Source organism: Carassius gibelio, chromosome B16, assembly GCF_023724105.1.
Source record: "Carassius gibelio isolate Cgi1373 ecotype wild population from Czech Republic chromosome B16, carGib1.2-hapl.c, whole genome shotgun sequence".
Lineage (NCBI taxonomy): Eukaryota > Metazoa > Chordata > Actinopteri > Cypriniformes > Cyprinidae > Carassius > Carassius gibelio.
Window position 1 is genome coordinate 23,585,338 of NC_068411.1, and position 14,609 is coordinate 23,599,946.

Sequence of the window (14,609 nt, forward strand, 5' to 3'; positions counted from 1 at the left end):
TGATGAGCTTCAAGAGGTAGTCACCTGAAATGGTCTTCCAACAGTCTTGAAGGAGTTCCTCGAGAGATGCTTAGCACTTGTTGGCCCTTTTGCCTTCAGTCTGCGGTCCAGCTCACCCCTAAACCATCTCGATTGGGTTCAGGTCCGGTGACTGTGGAGGCCAGGTCATCTGGTGCAGCACCCCATCACTCTCCTTCTTGGTCAAATAGCCCTTGATGCCTTCAGTGTGACTCTACAATTTTCATAGTCGTGAAAATAAAGAAAACTCTTTGAATTAGAAGGTGTGTCCAAACTTTTGGTCTGTACTGTATGTGAATCCAGGGGCGGGGCTAAACAGGCAGCAATGTAGAAGCAGGATAGACTGTATGAGAAGCAGACTGTGGCGAGTGGGGCGGGGCCGAGAGGCGTGGGAACGAGGAGTGAGGCCAGGTGTAGTGATTGGAGATGAGCTACACCTGAGCCCCACCGCTAGTATCGAGTCCCACGTAGGAGATGGAAGGATATAAAACTGGAGCGACGACCATGAAGGACGAGAGAGGACCAGGCCTGGGACATTATTTTATGTTTTGGTTTTTATTTATGCGCACCAGTCGTCCGTGAGGGGCTGGTGCGCCGTTTTGTATTTACTTTTGAATATTAAAATGAGTTTTGATTGTGCGCCGGTTCCCGCCTCCTTCTTCCCGATGAATATGGAGATTTGTTTGTTACACAGACGATTATCTTTTAGGTAGAGGCGGTGTTTAGCACTATTTCATCATAGAGTGGCACATTCCACCTTTTTTATGGCAGACTACTTTCAATATAATATATAAATGTTAATATACGTTTTTAGACTAATGAGAAAGATTTGAGTTCCTAAATGTACAGGAAATTACCTCTTTTATGTGTCGATATATCAGGTCATAAACACCTATGAAAACTTTTGGAATGAATACTCATCATCAGGCTTTTACAAATATGTATGACCATCTTCTGTAGAGCACACATACACACACACACACACACACACACACAAAGTAATCCATGCAACAAAGTAAAAGGGGTCCAGTGTTGTTTTGGACACCAATGACTTTCATTGTATGGACCAAAACAGCTGAAACATTCATCACATCATCTTCTGTGTTCTGCAGGATAAAATAATATTGAATATCAAATAGGTATAGGTGTAGTTACTGCATCTAGCAGCAGTGACAAAATGCTGACACTAAACAGCTAAATATTGTTACATTGGGCATAATACATATGTTGATCTTGTCACACAAAATGTATCACCGCTAGCTTTTTTTTTTTTTTTTTTGCAGTCCTGAAAAAAAAAAAAATTCACAGAAATACAGTCCTGGCAAAAAATGATCAATACCTTTTCTGTTTTTCTGTTATACAGCATACATACACTTTGTTTAAGTCTGGCCTTCATACAAAAGCAATAGAGCATGCGTCTAACAACACCAAGATTATGGGTTTGATTTCCAGGAAAAGCAAGAATGGATAAACAAAGGTGTACTCTGAATAAAGTGTGAGTCACTTTGGATAAAATGTATAAAAGTATAAATGTACAATAAATGTAAATGTGAAAACACAGCACAATGCTTAATTCAAATATAGAAATATATTTCTTATAGTATAATGTTTTATTTTGTTTTATTTATTGATTTATTTTTTGCTTTTAAATGCATGTTCCATCTGAGCATTCAAATGTTTTTTTTTTTGTTTTTGTTTTTTTACATAATTTTAACTGAGGGAGATTTATTTACATTGTACATTTTGGTTATTTACATATTCTCTTTTTTAGTCAGGGAAATACAATAGTGTAACAACGCAACAATCACATTCTGAAGATCAAATACATCTTCCACAAAGGCACAGTAACATATGGACATTTTCATCCAACCAGATTTAAAAGGCTAACCATAACAGGGAGCCTTCAAGATCTGTAGTACTATAGATTCACATGACATCACGTGCCCTCAATCCAGCCGGTTTGAGGGACCCTACACAGCATTTGAGTAGATGCAGTTGCTGTTGTTGATGGTCTCCACTTGATGAGAGCGAGCAATGAAGGTTACGAGCACATTCTGGAGCATCTCAGCTCTCATCTTGCTGATCTGCAGCACCTCCTCGTGATTCACCTTCTCCTCACGGCTGTAGTCCAGAGAAACCTTGTTGGTGATGAGCGAGAGACCCAGGACCCGCAGTCCACAATGCTTGGCTACTGTCACCTCAGGAACCGTGCTCATGCCTGAGAGAGGCAGCAGGAGGAAAAGAGAAACAGAGAGAGACTCTTCATTAAATGGCAGTCATCTCTGTTGTGGCACAGTAGGTGATTCATTAATAAAGCAAACCCGGTCTGGGTCTCCCTTAATACTTAATGATGAATATTGGGGTCTTGTTGGATACACAGGAAGAAGGACTCACACAGGAACTAGCAACTGACCAGCATCACATACCTCACAATGCAGCCGTTTGGTAACAGGAGCCCAATTATCATCAGAGGACCAGGGATGAGTATAGTTTATGCCAATCATATGGTCAAGATAGTTATTCAACTAATCACATAAAGTGGGCCACTCTGGGTGGGTCTAATCGCCATCAGTTAACATGGCAGGTCCCCTCTGCTAGTATGGCACATCATTCTTAACCAGTTATAATTTTCATGAAAGACCGATTAAAGGACAGGCACTACACACAAGAAAACTCCTCAGAGAGAGGACACTGATGCAGCAATGAGGAACTAAGTTTCATATTCCTAAAAAGTACTTTAACTTATTTATTCAGTTAATTGTCAAGACACATTGTCTAAAGTTTAGTAAAATAAAAAAAGGCAGATACAGAAGACAACATTATCTTTTATTTTTCTTGTGTTTTGTGAGTGTGCATACCAACAGAGTCGCTTCCCAATATGTGCAGCATGCGTGCCTCAGCGATGGTCTCAAAGTTGGGTCCACTAACCATACAGTAGACCCCCTCATGCACAAAATTAGAGTAGCCCAGCTCAGCAGTGATGTCCAAAACTAGTTTCCTCAGGTCTTTGCTGTAAGCATCAGACATGCAAGGAAACCGGATCCCAAATCTGAGGAAGAGATGAAAGAAAACACACCATGCTTTCCATTAAATGGAAAAAAGTTCTGTAAAATTATATCAGATACCTCCTCCCTCTCTTTTTCTCTCCCTTATCTGCATACCGTTCATCATTGGGTCCGCACAGTGGGTGCTGCCCAGCAAACCCTGGCAAGTTAATATGGTCCTTAATGACCATGATGTCTCCCACTTTGAAATCCTGACAAAGACCCCCAGAGGCATTTGTTACGACAATGGTCTCCACACCCATCAGCTTGAAGATCCGCATGGGGAATGTAACCTGCAAAAATTTCCACAGAAAATACAAGCTGTTTCTAACAGCAGGGAACCTCTCTGACTAAACCATGTGGTATATCATTTTCACTTTTAACTTAAATTAATGAGCCATTGCCTCTCAAGTTCAGACGTATTTAATGAAATATATGGAAGTCAGAGGTGTAAAAAAAAAATAGTATGTGGTATGTGCGTTTTTTGCATTTTCTCAAGTTTGGATACGAAAATAATATAAATTTCCAACACAGGGTAATTTCTATAGGGACAGGCGAACAAGGCGGTCACCTGGGGCACCACCATTTGGAGGGGGCACCAAAGAGTGGCCAAACACCCTTGTTAAGAATGAATTGTTATCATTTACTCATTCTCAAGTTCTTCCAAACTCATATGAGTTTCTTTGTTCTGCTGAGGACAAAAGAAGATATTTTGAATGTTGTTAACGGTAGCCATTGACTTCCATAGTATGGAAAAAAAATTGTATGGTCATTAGCAACTGTTTGGTTATCAACATTCTTTCAAATATCTTCAGGGTGAGTAAATGATGGTAGAATTTTCTTTTTAGGGTAAATTGTCCCTTTAACATTTACATAACAAGACTGTATTTTCACATATTATTTGCATAATGTTATTAGGAAGACCGTGATTAGATATACAAAAAATTGAATGCACATTGAAATTACATACGTTTTAGATGAATGAGAGCTTCAGCAAATAACCTATATTATGATTTCCATGACCAAAGTAAAAAAAAAAAAATGTCCAAGAATATTTTGAGAAATTGTGTCATTATTCAGTAACATAAATTATTTTTTTTGTCAAGAAATTAACCAAAAATACAATTATATTTAAATATATAGTTTTATACATTATTTAATTTATTCATTTAATTTACTTTCATTTAATTTAATTTACATTTATTTATTTAATGCCAATAGGGATCTCACTTAAGGTGCCAAAATGGTCTTAAATGGCTCTGGATCAACATTTATTTATATGATTATACATGTTTTACTCATAATCAAATTATTATTACTTTTCTTTTGTTTTCTTTTCTTTTTTTTTACAGTTACATGACATTGGAAAGGGGCCTCATTTAATTTCAGAAGACTGTGTGAATATGACAACGTCCACAAGCCTAAATGTGCAATGGTGCTCTACAGTGCCTCACAGTTTTAGGCTAGTATTAAATAAGCTTTAGTGATTCTAAATGGGATAAATATAGGATTGTAAAGCAGAGAGCCATTAACGGAGGTGTCAGTGCGAGCAGGAGATGAATAATGAACTTGCGGGCTCAGTATAGCACAGCTCAATAGGGATGTCACAGTCTGTCAGCCTGCTCTCCAGCTGACGAACCAGGGTGGACGTGCAGGGCTGCCACAAGCAACACGGCCACATACACAGAAGGGTCAACGAGGTGAACCAGCATTCTCAGGAAATACACCCCAGTCTGGTTCCCTCTAAATCAAAGCTGACTTCTTTGTGGATTGTAAACTCTCAGAGATCAGATCACTTTATTTTTGAGGGAATTGGTCTATAGGTGCTGCATTATAGGTCTATAGATGGTCTGTTGATTACCCGTCACCGCCAGCTTGATTAATGTGCACTATTATGGAGTAATGAGAATATGTCTTTACAAAAATCTTGTATGTCTTGGCACTGTATGAATTGGCATATATTTCAATTTTGTAATAAGACAAGTAATTAAAGGAGGTAACTCACTAAGAATAATTTGCACTTGCTGATTACGTCATTGCACTCTGTATTTTTATTTAGCACTGGATTTACTAAATTAAGCAAATTAGAGATCAAAGACAAATATTCTACTATTCCTCATATGTGCAAGCAATGTTAATTAATGTTAATGAGCTGGATTTTTTTTATTTAGATTTTTTACCTGTATCATATCTTATAGCTTCTGTTAAGGAAATTATAATCTGTTAAAGTATATAAAACCACCAGTCTAAGATGAATAATGCAACAATATTATAAGAGATTTGAAAATAGCGCTGGTTAAATTTACTGATAAGAAGATTTAGGAAATATCAGACAGCTTAAAGGGCAGAAACAAAGCAAACAGGAGAATAGAGTAACGTTGGTGGTCTATGTAAACATCTAACCCATGTTTACATAGAAAAACAATGCAAAAGCAGCAGAGTGGAATGCAAAAAAAATGCATTTTGTGTGAACGCCCTCTTTTCAGTTTAAACAAGCGCTCTAAATGCATCTGAACACCATAAAGCTTTTTTTACTTGCTGCAGAGAAACAGAGGTCATGAAGGGCTAAACAATCTCGACTGTCCAATTACTCTCCAAACCATATCTCTCTATAACAAAGAGATCACTTAAATAAGCCATAATAACTGTTTGTGTTACCAAGGGCAAACGTGAAAGCAAGTTTACATCCTAAACTGTAAATTAAATGAGTGGGGTGCACATTTAAGGCACAGTGTGTTGGCACAGATTCACACAGTGACTCAGATATGAGTCAGCTAAAGGGAAATGAACAGTGGACTGAAGGGGCATTTACAAACCAGCTGTCACAACTGACAAAGGATTTAATAACCAGATTGGTCGAGCCACTGCTTATTATATGAGGAGCTTCAACACCAAAAAAAAAAAAATATATATATATATATATATATATATATATATATTTGCAACATATATATATTTGTATGTCCCAATTTGCATACTTAAATTCTGCACTAATTGAGCTGTTTACAACTAATTGATACGTTAGAGGAAGACGATGCATGAGTCATAAGTATTAATCTGCATATCTTGCATTAGCATCATTGTTGTTATAGTTAACTAAAACCAAAAGTATTAAAATTATTCTCAACAACTAAAATAAAGCTGAAATAAAATATAATTAGTGGATGAAAAAAAGTAAGCTTAAATAAATTAGAAATGTTTTCTTGGCAACTAATAATTATGTACTAAAATTACTAACAATAAAAAAAGCTTAAAATGTAATATTATTAGTATTAATTATATTATTATTATTATTATTGCATATTATTATTAGCATCAAGGTTATTTCAAACCTTTAAATACATTTATTTTTAGATTCAGTTTTACAGAATCCTTAGGCATGTTCATCCACCCAATCCTTGTCTTTTTAGGCAAAAGGTGAATTCAATTTTTTTACCTGGCAGACATGTGTTAGTACGCTGTGCTAGCAATGCTAATGCCATGGGTGAAGATATACCAAAAAAATATTTACAACATTTTACAACTGATAAGATCAACATCTGATTTAAAACAGCTAGGCTGCTATGCAAATTGGGATGCAGTGTCAGTGAGTTTTATGTGCAACAGCCATTGAGACATTAAATACAAAATAGTGTTTTGAAAGACTGGTGTTTGCTAATACAGGGGGCTGATGGATTTAATGCCCTAGCAGCGTATTAAGAGTGAAAAGCTCTTGACTGGCTGTAGAGGGCACGGTGGCCATGACAACTGACTGTAATGCATTGTGTCATGTTGTCAGGGCTGCAATTACAGTGACAGTCCCACCCCAGGGCAAGAGGTTGTAGATTCCTCTGTAATTTAGTAAAAAGTGGCTCTCCGGCCCATGTGCAACAGTTAAATTATTCCCCTGGACAGACTTTGATGCAGAGAAAGAAGAAAGCTTACATAATGCATGCTGCTTAGTTGAACTCTGGGATAAATTAACATGGAAAACTTACTTAACATGTAAATTAACTAAGACTTTCAACCGATTTCAAAATGTATTCACAATTAATATCACAAGTTAATATGTTAATGCATGCAGTTCCATTTTTAATGGAAAACAAAAGTGTTTTCTCTCCTGAGAATAAGGTTCACGGTCACAACGGACTACAAGTGCAAACTGAACAATGTCAATGAACTGCTTTGAAATGAGAAGGACAGCAGCAGCGAGCTGTTCGTTTCTCCTCCGCACCTGCATTCTCAGCATTCAGCTTCTGTATTCATGCAGTGTGGCTCCTGATTGTGACAGATAAAGTTAATGGCCCATACAGGAGGTAACGTTTTTACAAATAGGAACTGTTTACAGCAAGTTCACTTGTCCTTGAGGTGATGCTAAGAGACACCAAGGCCACCGCTTGAAGCACACGCTATCATACTTTATGAGACATTAATGCCAAAAATGGGGTTTGTGAAATAGCTTTTACTTCAAGCACAGAAGCATCTGAGTTTGTAAGTATTACAAATGAATGCATCTAAGAAGCCTATCGAAAGGCAAGATGAAGTTGAATCAGTTAAGTGAAAGGAAAACAAGATGACTGTGGTAGTACATGCGACAGAGACATCAAACTATTTTTTGAGCTCACCTTACACAACGAGTAACCCTCGTAGAGATGGAACCTTCCTTGCATAAATACACAGGACTTGCCTTTGATTTGACCAAACACCAGGCATCCTTCATGACCTGGAACTATGTGTAAAAAGACAAACATATAAGTAAAAAACATATACAAATTTTTATTTTCTATATAAACCACATGATTCATAAAGATTTCGGTCATTAAGATTTTTTTGTGTTACTGAAAAAAGTTTTTTATGCATTATATACAGGTATATTAATAAATATGAATAAATAAATACATTTTTATACAAATATTACATAAAATATTGCAGTTACACAATATTTATATATCATAAAAAATTGTGATTGCAGTTAAATTGCAGGATTAAATCCTAAAATACAACCTTGAGGTGAGAATTTCATGAGAGTAACAACACAAACTCTATAAAACCATTTAGTCTGAAAATATTTTCAAAATGAGACACTTTTACATTGATTTGCTCTAACCCCATGTGATAAAGCAGTTTGATGATAAAAAGCAGTTGGGCTCAAAAGTTTACAGACCCCTTGCAGAACATTCAAAATGTTAATATTTGTACAAAATAAGAGGGATCATGAAAATTGCATGTTATTTTTTATTTAGTACTGTCCTGAATAAGCTTTAAAAGGTGAAAACATTTACTGACGCTTGAGCAGTAAATCAGTTTTCATGTTTTATAATAGATATGAGTCCATCAAATTATCTCTAAATCATACAGTCACTGTAGGGGTCAGTATGCAGAGGATGCTGGAAAACCTGAGAATGTGCAGGAGCTGGAGGATTTTTTCTGAAGAACAGCAAGCAGTTTCATTATTTATAACTGAATAAAAAAATAAATTTAAAAAAAAATAACGTGCAATTTTCATGATCCCTCTCATTTTGTTAAAATTATTAACATTTTGCATATTCTGCAAGGGGTTTGCAATCTTATGAGCACAACTGTATCTTTAACTGATTAAAAACCTCCTGCTGTAAAGCATTTACCCTTTGCTCTCTTCCTAATGTATTGCATCTACCCAAGGGGTTATTCATCTAATAGCCTCTCTGTAATGAACACACAGAGGGTCAGATGCTGCTATTGATAACAGAAGCCATCTAATCCTTTTATATAATATAACGTTAACTGACTAATGACTATTCCTGAGTCTCAGAGATCCTGCTGGTTTGGTCATATTTGGAAGTTTATCGATTTGTATTTGCATGCTCATTCAACATCGGAAAAGTTGATATCTACTGCTTAGGGATGACTGCTGATGTCATCAAGGATGGCATTAGTGAGATTGATTGTGTATCATTAGTGTACGAACAGGTGAAGCAAATTATGAGCAAGTAGGAGGCTACAGTTTGTTTGTGGCTTCAGGAACTTACTTTGACACAAGCCGACTGAGCCAAGTGAATGGGAGCTTATGCAAATGTAACCTTGAATTTTGGCTGATGAGATGTGTTTGGCCCTAAAACCTGCAGCGTAATGAGGTTCTGCCGGAATAATAGCTCTGTTTTTCCAGGGGCCGATTCCTCTTTTCTTGCACGAGTGTTGATGAATGACTCTGAGGGGAAAAAAATTCACTCAGAGAGGGGGGCTATTACACTCACCGTGAAATGTATTTCCTGCAACATTGTAAAACTGAATGAACAAAATGAACGTTTCGGTGCATGCTGCCTGATCAGATTGTCATGCAATTTGGCAAAACAATGACTGTAATGAGAAAAGTTCTGAGAGAAATTTAGTTATACTTAAAAATTCCTAATTATCTACATTTGTTTTAATGAAAAAGAAGTGAAGTGCATATTTTCCAAAGTTAAACCTTAAACACTGGGTTTAGTTTGATTGTGTATATATACACATCTAAACTAAATATATATATATATATATATATATATATATATATATATATATGTGTGTGTGTGTGTGTGTGTGTATGTATGATTTGTTGGTGGAGACTTTTTACATCCATCTATATGGTGTAGTGACACTAAAGTGATTTGAATTTTGATTTATTTGATTTGATTTGACACTAGGTTATTTTTATGACTGATGCAACAGGCAATGCGAAGAATTTGTTATTTAAAAAATGAGCACTAGGCATCCATAGTTCTCATTATTCAAACTGTCAGTCATTCTTCTGTTGATCTCCGGAAACCAGCGCATTTCAATTTGGAAGTGGATTAGAGAAAGAATGACAACACAAATGGATTCTAAGACCCTTGTTATACTTTCCCTTAATTACAAGTGCTCTTATTCTTCAGCCGTCATTCAAGTACCCACACACTTACACACACACACACACACACACACACACCTGCTTCAGGTAATGCAAATATCATGATGCGTCCGAATGCTTCTCAAGATTATTCACCTCACCATATAAATATTTAAACCTGTCCAAGATATCATAGTATGAACTCCCTGTGGCAGATATTAGAGGCTATTTTTGCTCCAGTCATGATATTTTATTCATAGGCAGTAGTAATTCATTTTGTAGCTCATATTACCAAGAGCTGGTCATAATTTGTTAACCATACAATACAATGAGGGACAGAATGAAAACCTCTGTGCCTCTATGCAGATTTGCTCGATGCATTAGCAACAACTCCTTTATCTGTCTAGTGGCTTTTTTATAGACTCCACACGCTGAATGAAATGACCGTGCTGGGTAAATTAACAAAAGAACATCCACCGACTCCATCCTTTGCTTTATTACTGAATATGCCAAATCATGTTTTGTTACAGAAACATAATGTTTCTGTTGTTTGTTTCAACAACTCCTCAGTTGTGCTCAGTGTGAGAAGATGGACCTCAAAATAATACAGTCACTGTTGGAAAGGGGTCAATATGGAAAAGATGCTGGAAAACCTGAGAATGGGCAGGAGCTGGGGGATTTTTCTGAAGAACAGCAGGCAGTTAAGCTGTTTCTTTCTAAAGAAAGAAAGAAAGAGAGAGAGAAAATCAGCTCTGATACACTTCCATGAATCCGGTACCTGTGCTCACTGGGAAATTGGGAATGTCCTCATAGCGGAAGGTCTGTTTATTTGAGACATTGTCTGCGAGAAGTCCCAGTCCAGAGCCACACACGATAGCTATCTTTGGCCTGTGTCTCGTCCTGCTCAGCAGCCATTCTGTAGTCAGTTTGCAGTCATCAAAGGAACAGCAGCTGAGTCAGGAGAAAGAAAGAATGATGCATTAGACGGGTCACATTGATAACTGCTCAAATTGTGTCAGATAAGTGGCAAAATAAAAGCTTCTGATTATTAGTCTGTGCTCACAATGAGAAACATGATGATCTTCCAAATTGCTAATTCGACTTAATTTTAATAAATTCAAAGCATCAATATTATTAATTAACAACTGGTTTATTTTTAAATGTTAAAACCAAAATGTTATATTCCTAAAATGTTTAATTTGTGCAATGCCAGACCTTTTGAAAACATTACTATATTTTTGTTGTTGTTTTAAAATAATTGAATAATATGCATAATACTAAGATCTTATTAATTAACTTATTTTTCCCCTAAAGGAATACTCCACTCCAAAATGAAAATGTTGTCATTAATCATTTAACCCCAAGTCGTTCCATACCCATAAAAGCTTTGTTCATCTTTGGAACACAATTTAAGATATTTTGGATGAAATGAACGCAGGCAGCGTATGCTCTTCTGTGTCAAGAACTTAAAGGTCTCCACTGACTTCTATACACGCACACACACACACACACACACACACACACACATGTTGGTATATGTGGTTTATGGGGACTCTCCATAGGCGTAATGGGTTTTATTCTGTACAAACTGTATTTTCTATTGCCCTACCCCAACCCTACACCTAAATCTAACTTTGTTCATCTTTGGAACACAATTTAAGATATTTTGGATGAAATGAACGCAGGCAGCGTATGCTCTTCTGTGTCAACCGCGCCATACGGATGCGCTGTTTTCTTTCAAATCAAAGTGTAAATACACGTAGAAAACATATCCTTGTGGTGTGGCTTACACAGAAGTCTTTTTTTTTTTTTTTTTTTCTTCACATACAAAAAGTTTTCTTGTCACTTCATAACATTACAGTTGAACTACTGATGGCAGATTGACTATTCTGATGATGCTTTTCATACTTTCTGGACTTTGACAGTGTATTTTACTTTACAGTCACAAGCCTCCCGGTTTTCATCCAAAATATCTTAAATTGTGTTGAACAAAAAATGAAAAAGCATTCACGGGTTTGGAACGACATGGGGTTAAGTGATTAATGACAACATGTTCATTTAGGGGTGGAGTAATCCTTTAAGCATAAATCTGACAAAATGTTGTTTAGTTTTGTTTTATAAAGAATAATAAAAATAAGATTAAAAACAACAACAACCGGAAAACAAGAAAATGCAAGTTAACTTATTATTACTATTTTTTAAAAAAAATTGTTAATAAAGTAGCTACATGTTCTCTGATCAGATATAAACATTTTCCCTGACAAATTTCAAAGCTGATACTCATCTCTTTCATCACCGTCTGACTTCATCGTAAAAAAAAAAAAACTTTGCTTCTCTTTAAGTAATCCCATAGCATACTTCTTTGAACAATGCCTGAAACTTGGTATTACGAGCACTTCCTGTGTCTGTTTGCCTCTTTAAAATGAATTGCTTGATGTATTCCACAAATTGTAAGTCACTTTGGATAAAAGCATGTGTAAATATCAATACACAATATGGAAATACAGAACAGACCTTCACATTAATGTAAGAACAATCAAGCCTATTTAACTTTAACACTCACAACAACTGCCCTGTAAAACACCACATCATCGTCTCTAGATATCCGGTGTCAGTTATTAAAATGTGTTTCCAATAAAGCACACAGGAAATTAACTAATATAATTGACACCATTGAAACCACCTCTTGATATTTGAAAACTGGCTTGTAGCAATCTGAAAGTATGAAGTTGCCATAATGTGGTCAAAGCTGAATAGGTAAATGCCTAGAAAAAATGACAGTGAAAATGCAATCATGAGTTGTATGAGTTTTGAAGAGTCCAAAACACAAATTTACAGCATGCCGTTGTCAAGACTCTTTTTAATTTGCATCTCATTGGAAGATAATTCTGCTCCATATTGTGACTCAGCTGTGTTTGGCAGGCCTGATATATTCTTATTGACCTTACTGAATTGATTAAATGCATAAAATATCATACTCTAAGATAACAGCTGTGAATCCAAATTACACTGACTACTGACTCTTTAGCTAGATAAATAGTAAACATAAATATGCTTTCAACAATAATGATTTTAATAATAATTGCTTCATAAATTGTCTGGTATGTAAATTATATCAATGGCATAAAACTAAAATTTACCATGAGTTTTCCTTGGTGTGCATGATCTCAGTCACAGGTAGTCACAGGGTGACAGCACCTGCAAAAAAGTGTGTACTTGTCTTATCAGAACAGATAAGAGAGAGAAAGGGACAGAGACTGAATAACCTCTCAAAGGACTAGAAGGTCTCGTCTCATTGGCTGCATAAATGGTGAGAGCAGAAAATCTCCATATCCTTTCTAAGAAATTATATGACAGTCTCCTGAGAAACCTTCAAACGCTAAAATAAGTGCAGTTTACTCAAAATGCAGACAACCATGGACTAGTCTACAGGCTGTTATGCACTACATTTTGTTTATGCTGTAGCCTGCTGGTAATGTTTTTAAAGAATATATATAAATCATACACATCTTCTATGAATTAGAAAATATATTTTAAACAGTTTCTGTCCATACAGTGAAATTCACTGGAGTCCTAAAGAACTTAAAGGTCTCCACTGACTTCTATACACGCACACACACACACACACACACACACACACACACACACACACATGTTGGTATATGTGGTTTATGGGGACTCTCCATAGGCGTAATGGGTTTTATTCTGTACAAACTGTATTTTCTATTGCCCTACCCCAACCCTACACCTAAATCTAACCCTCACAGGAAACTTTTGAAACATTTTTGGATTTTCAATATAACTAATTCTGTATGATTTATAAGCGTTTTGAATTACGGGACACTAAAAATGTCCTCATAAACCACCTCCTCATTGTAATACCTGTGTCATACCTATGTCATTATACAAATTTGTGTCCTCGTTAACCACATAAACAAGCTCACACACACACACACACACACATACACAACTTTTGGAATTTTTTAAATACATTTTTATTTTTGGAAGAACTTTCTGACCATTGAAGGATGCTAAAACAGTTCATATAATATAATATTTCCCCCCAATAAATGGTGGAAAACCATTTGTCAAAAGTTGCCTTGTAGATGCTGTACAATGACCTTAGCTTGAAAAAATAATAAAAACATACTGTCTACCCACATCAGCCTGTAAGACTGTCAGCAGGGGCAGAGTGACTTATACTATGGTAAATAGAAACCACTTTTACATGTTTGTGCACTTTGCTGAGCTGTGCGATTACTGAATACATTATAGCTTAGAGCTCCAGGGTCCATTATAATTCTCCAAAGCCTTTATACTGTGGCTTGGAAATGGATTGGCAGACTCAGTATTATTGGAGAGTTGCGACTCGAAATCTAAATACACTGATGCAATTACAGCGGTGTCTGAGACATCATTTCTACACAGAGATATTGAGCTGATAACTTACTGTAATATGGAAAAGAACCTAATCTGAACATTATATGGAGAAACCACAATTAAGAAAAGTACCTAACTTGTTTTTCACAAAATTACTCAATAATGTCTTTGTATTTACTGTTTTGTTGAAGGAAACAAGCTCAGTATCAGGGTTTTTTTGTGCCAGGGGTTCAAGGTAGTTCCTGTCAATGAGTAACATGCCCTGATGTTAAATTATGTAACAGTTGCATGATGTCCACTGCACGGAAAGCACAGACTGACCAACAGGGACAGAAAAGTGATTGCTC

General features: G+C 36.2%; 1 protein-coding gene across 3 annotated transcripts; it reads right to left on the reverse strand.

Moving 5' to 3' along the window:
- Positions 1 to 1,621: 1,621 nt before the first annotated feature.
- On the reverse strand, positions 1,622 to 13,187 carry pnp4b (purine nucleoside phosphorylase 4b). 3 transcript variants are annotated; one of them, XM_052579350.1, is made up of 6 exons: positions 13,023 to 13,187; positions 10,661 to 10,833; positions 7,667 to 7,770; positions 3,180 to 3,355; positions 2,877 to 3,067; positions 1,622 to 2,236 (listed from the first exon to the last, which is right to left on the reverse strand). In XM_052579350.1, the coding sequence occupies exons 1-6, from the start codon at positions 13,043 to 13,045 to the stop codon at positions 1,989 to 1,991; spliced, it is 915 nt and encodes a 304-aa protein (XP_052435310.1). In that variant the 5' UTR covers positions 13,046 to 13,187; the 3' UTR covers positions 1,622 to 1,988. The 3 variants fall into 3 exon arrangements, with proteins under 3 accessions (XP_052435310.1, XP_052435309.1, XP_052435311.1); XM_052579349.1 differs by lacking the exon at positions 13,023 to 13,187 and adding an exon at positions 12,566 to 12,909; XM_052579351.1 differs by lacking the exons at positions 10,661 to 10,833; positions 13,023 to 13,187 and adding an exon at positions 10,536 to 10,558.
- Between the last annotated feature and the right edge of the window lie 1,422 nt (positions 13,188 to 14,609).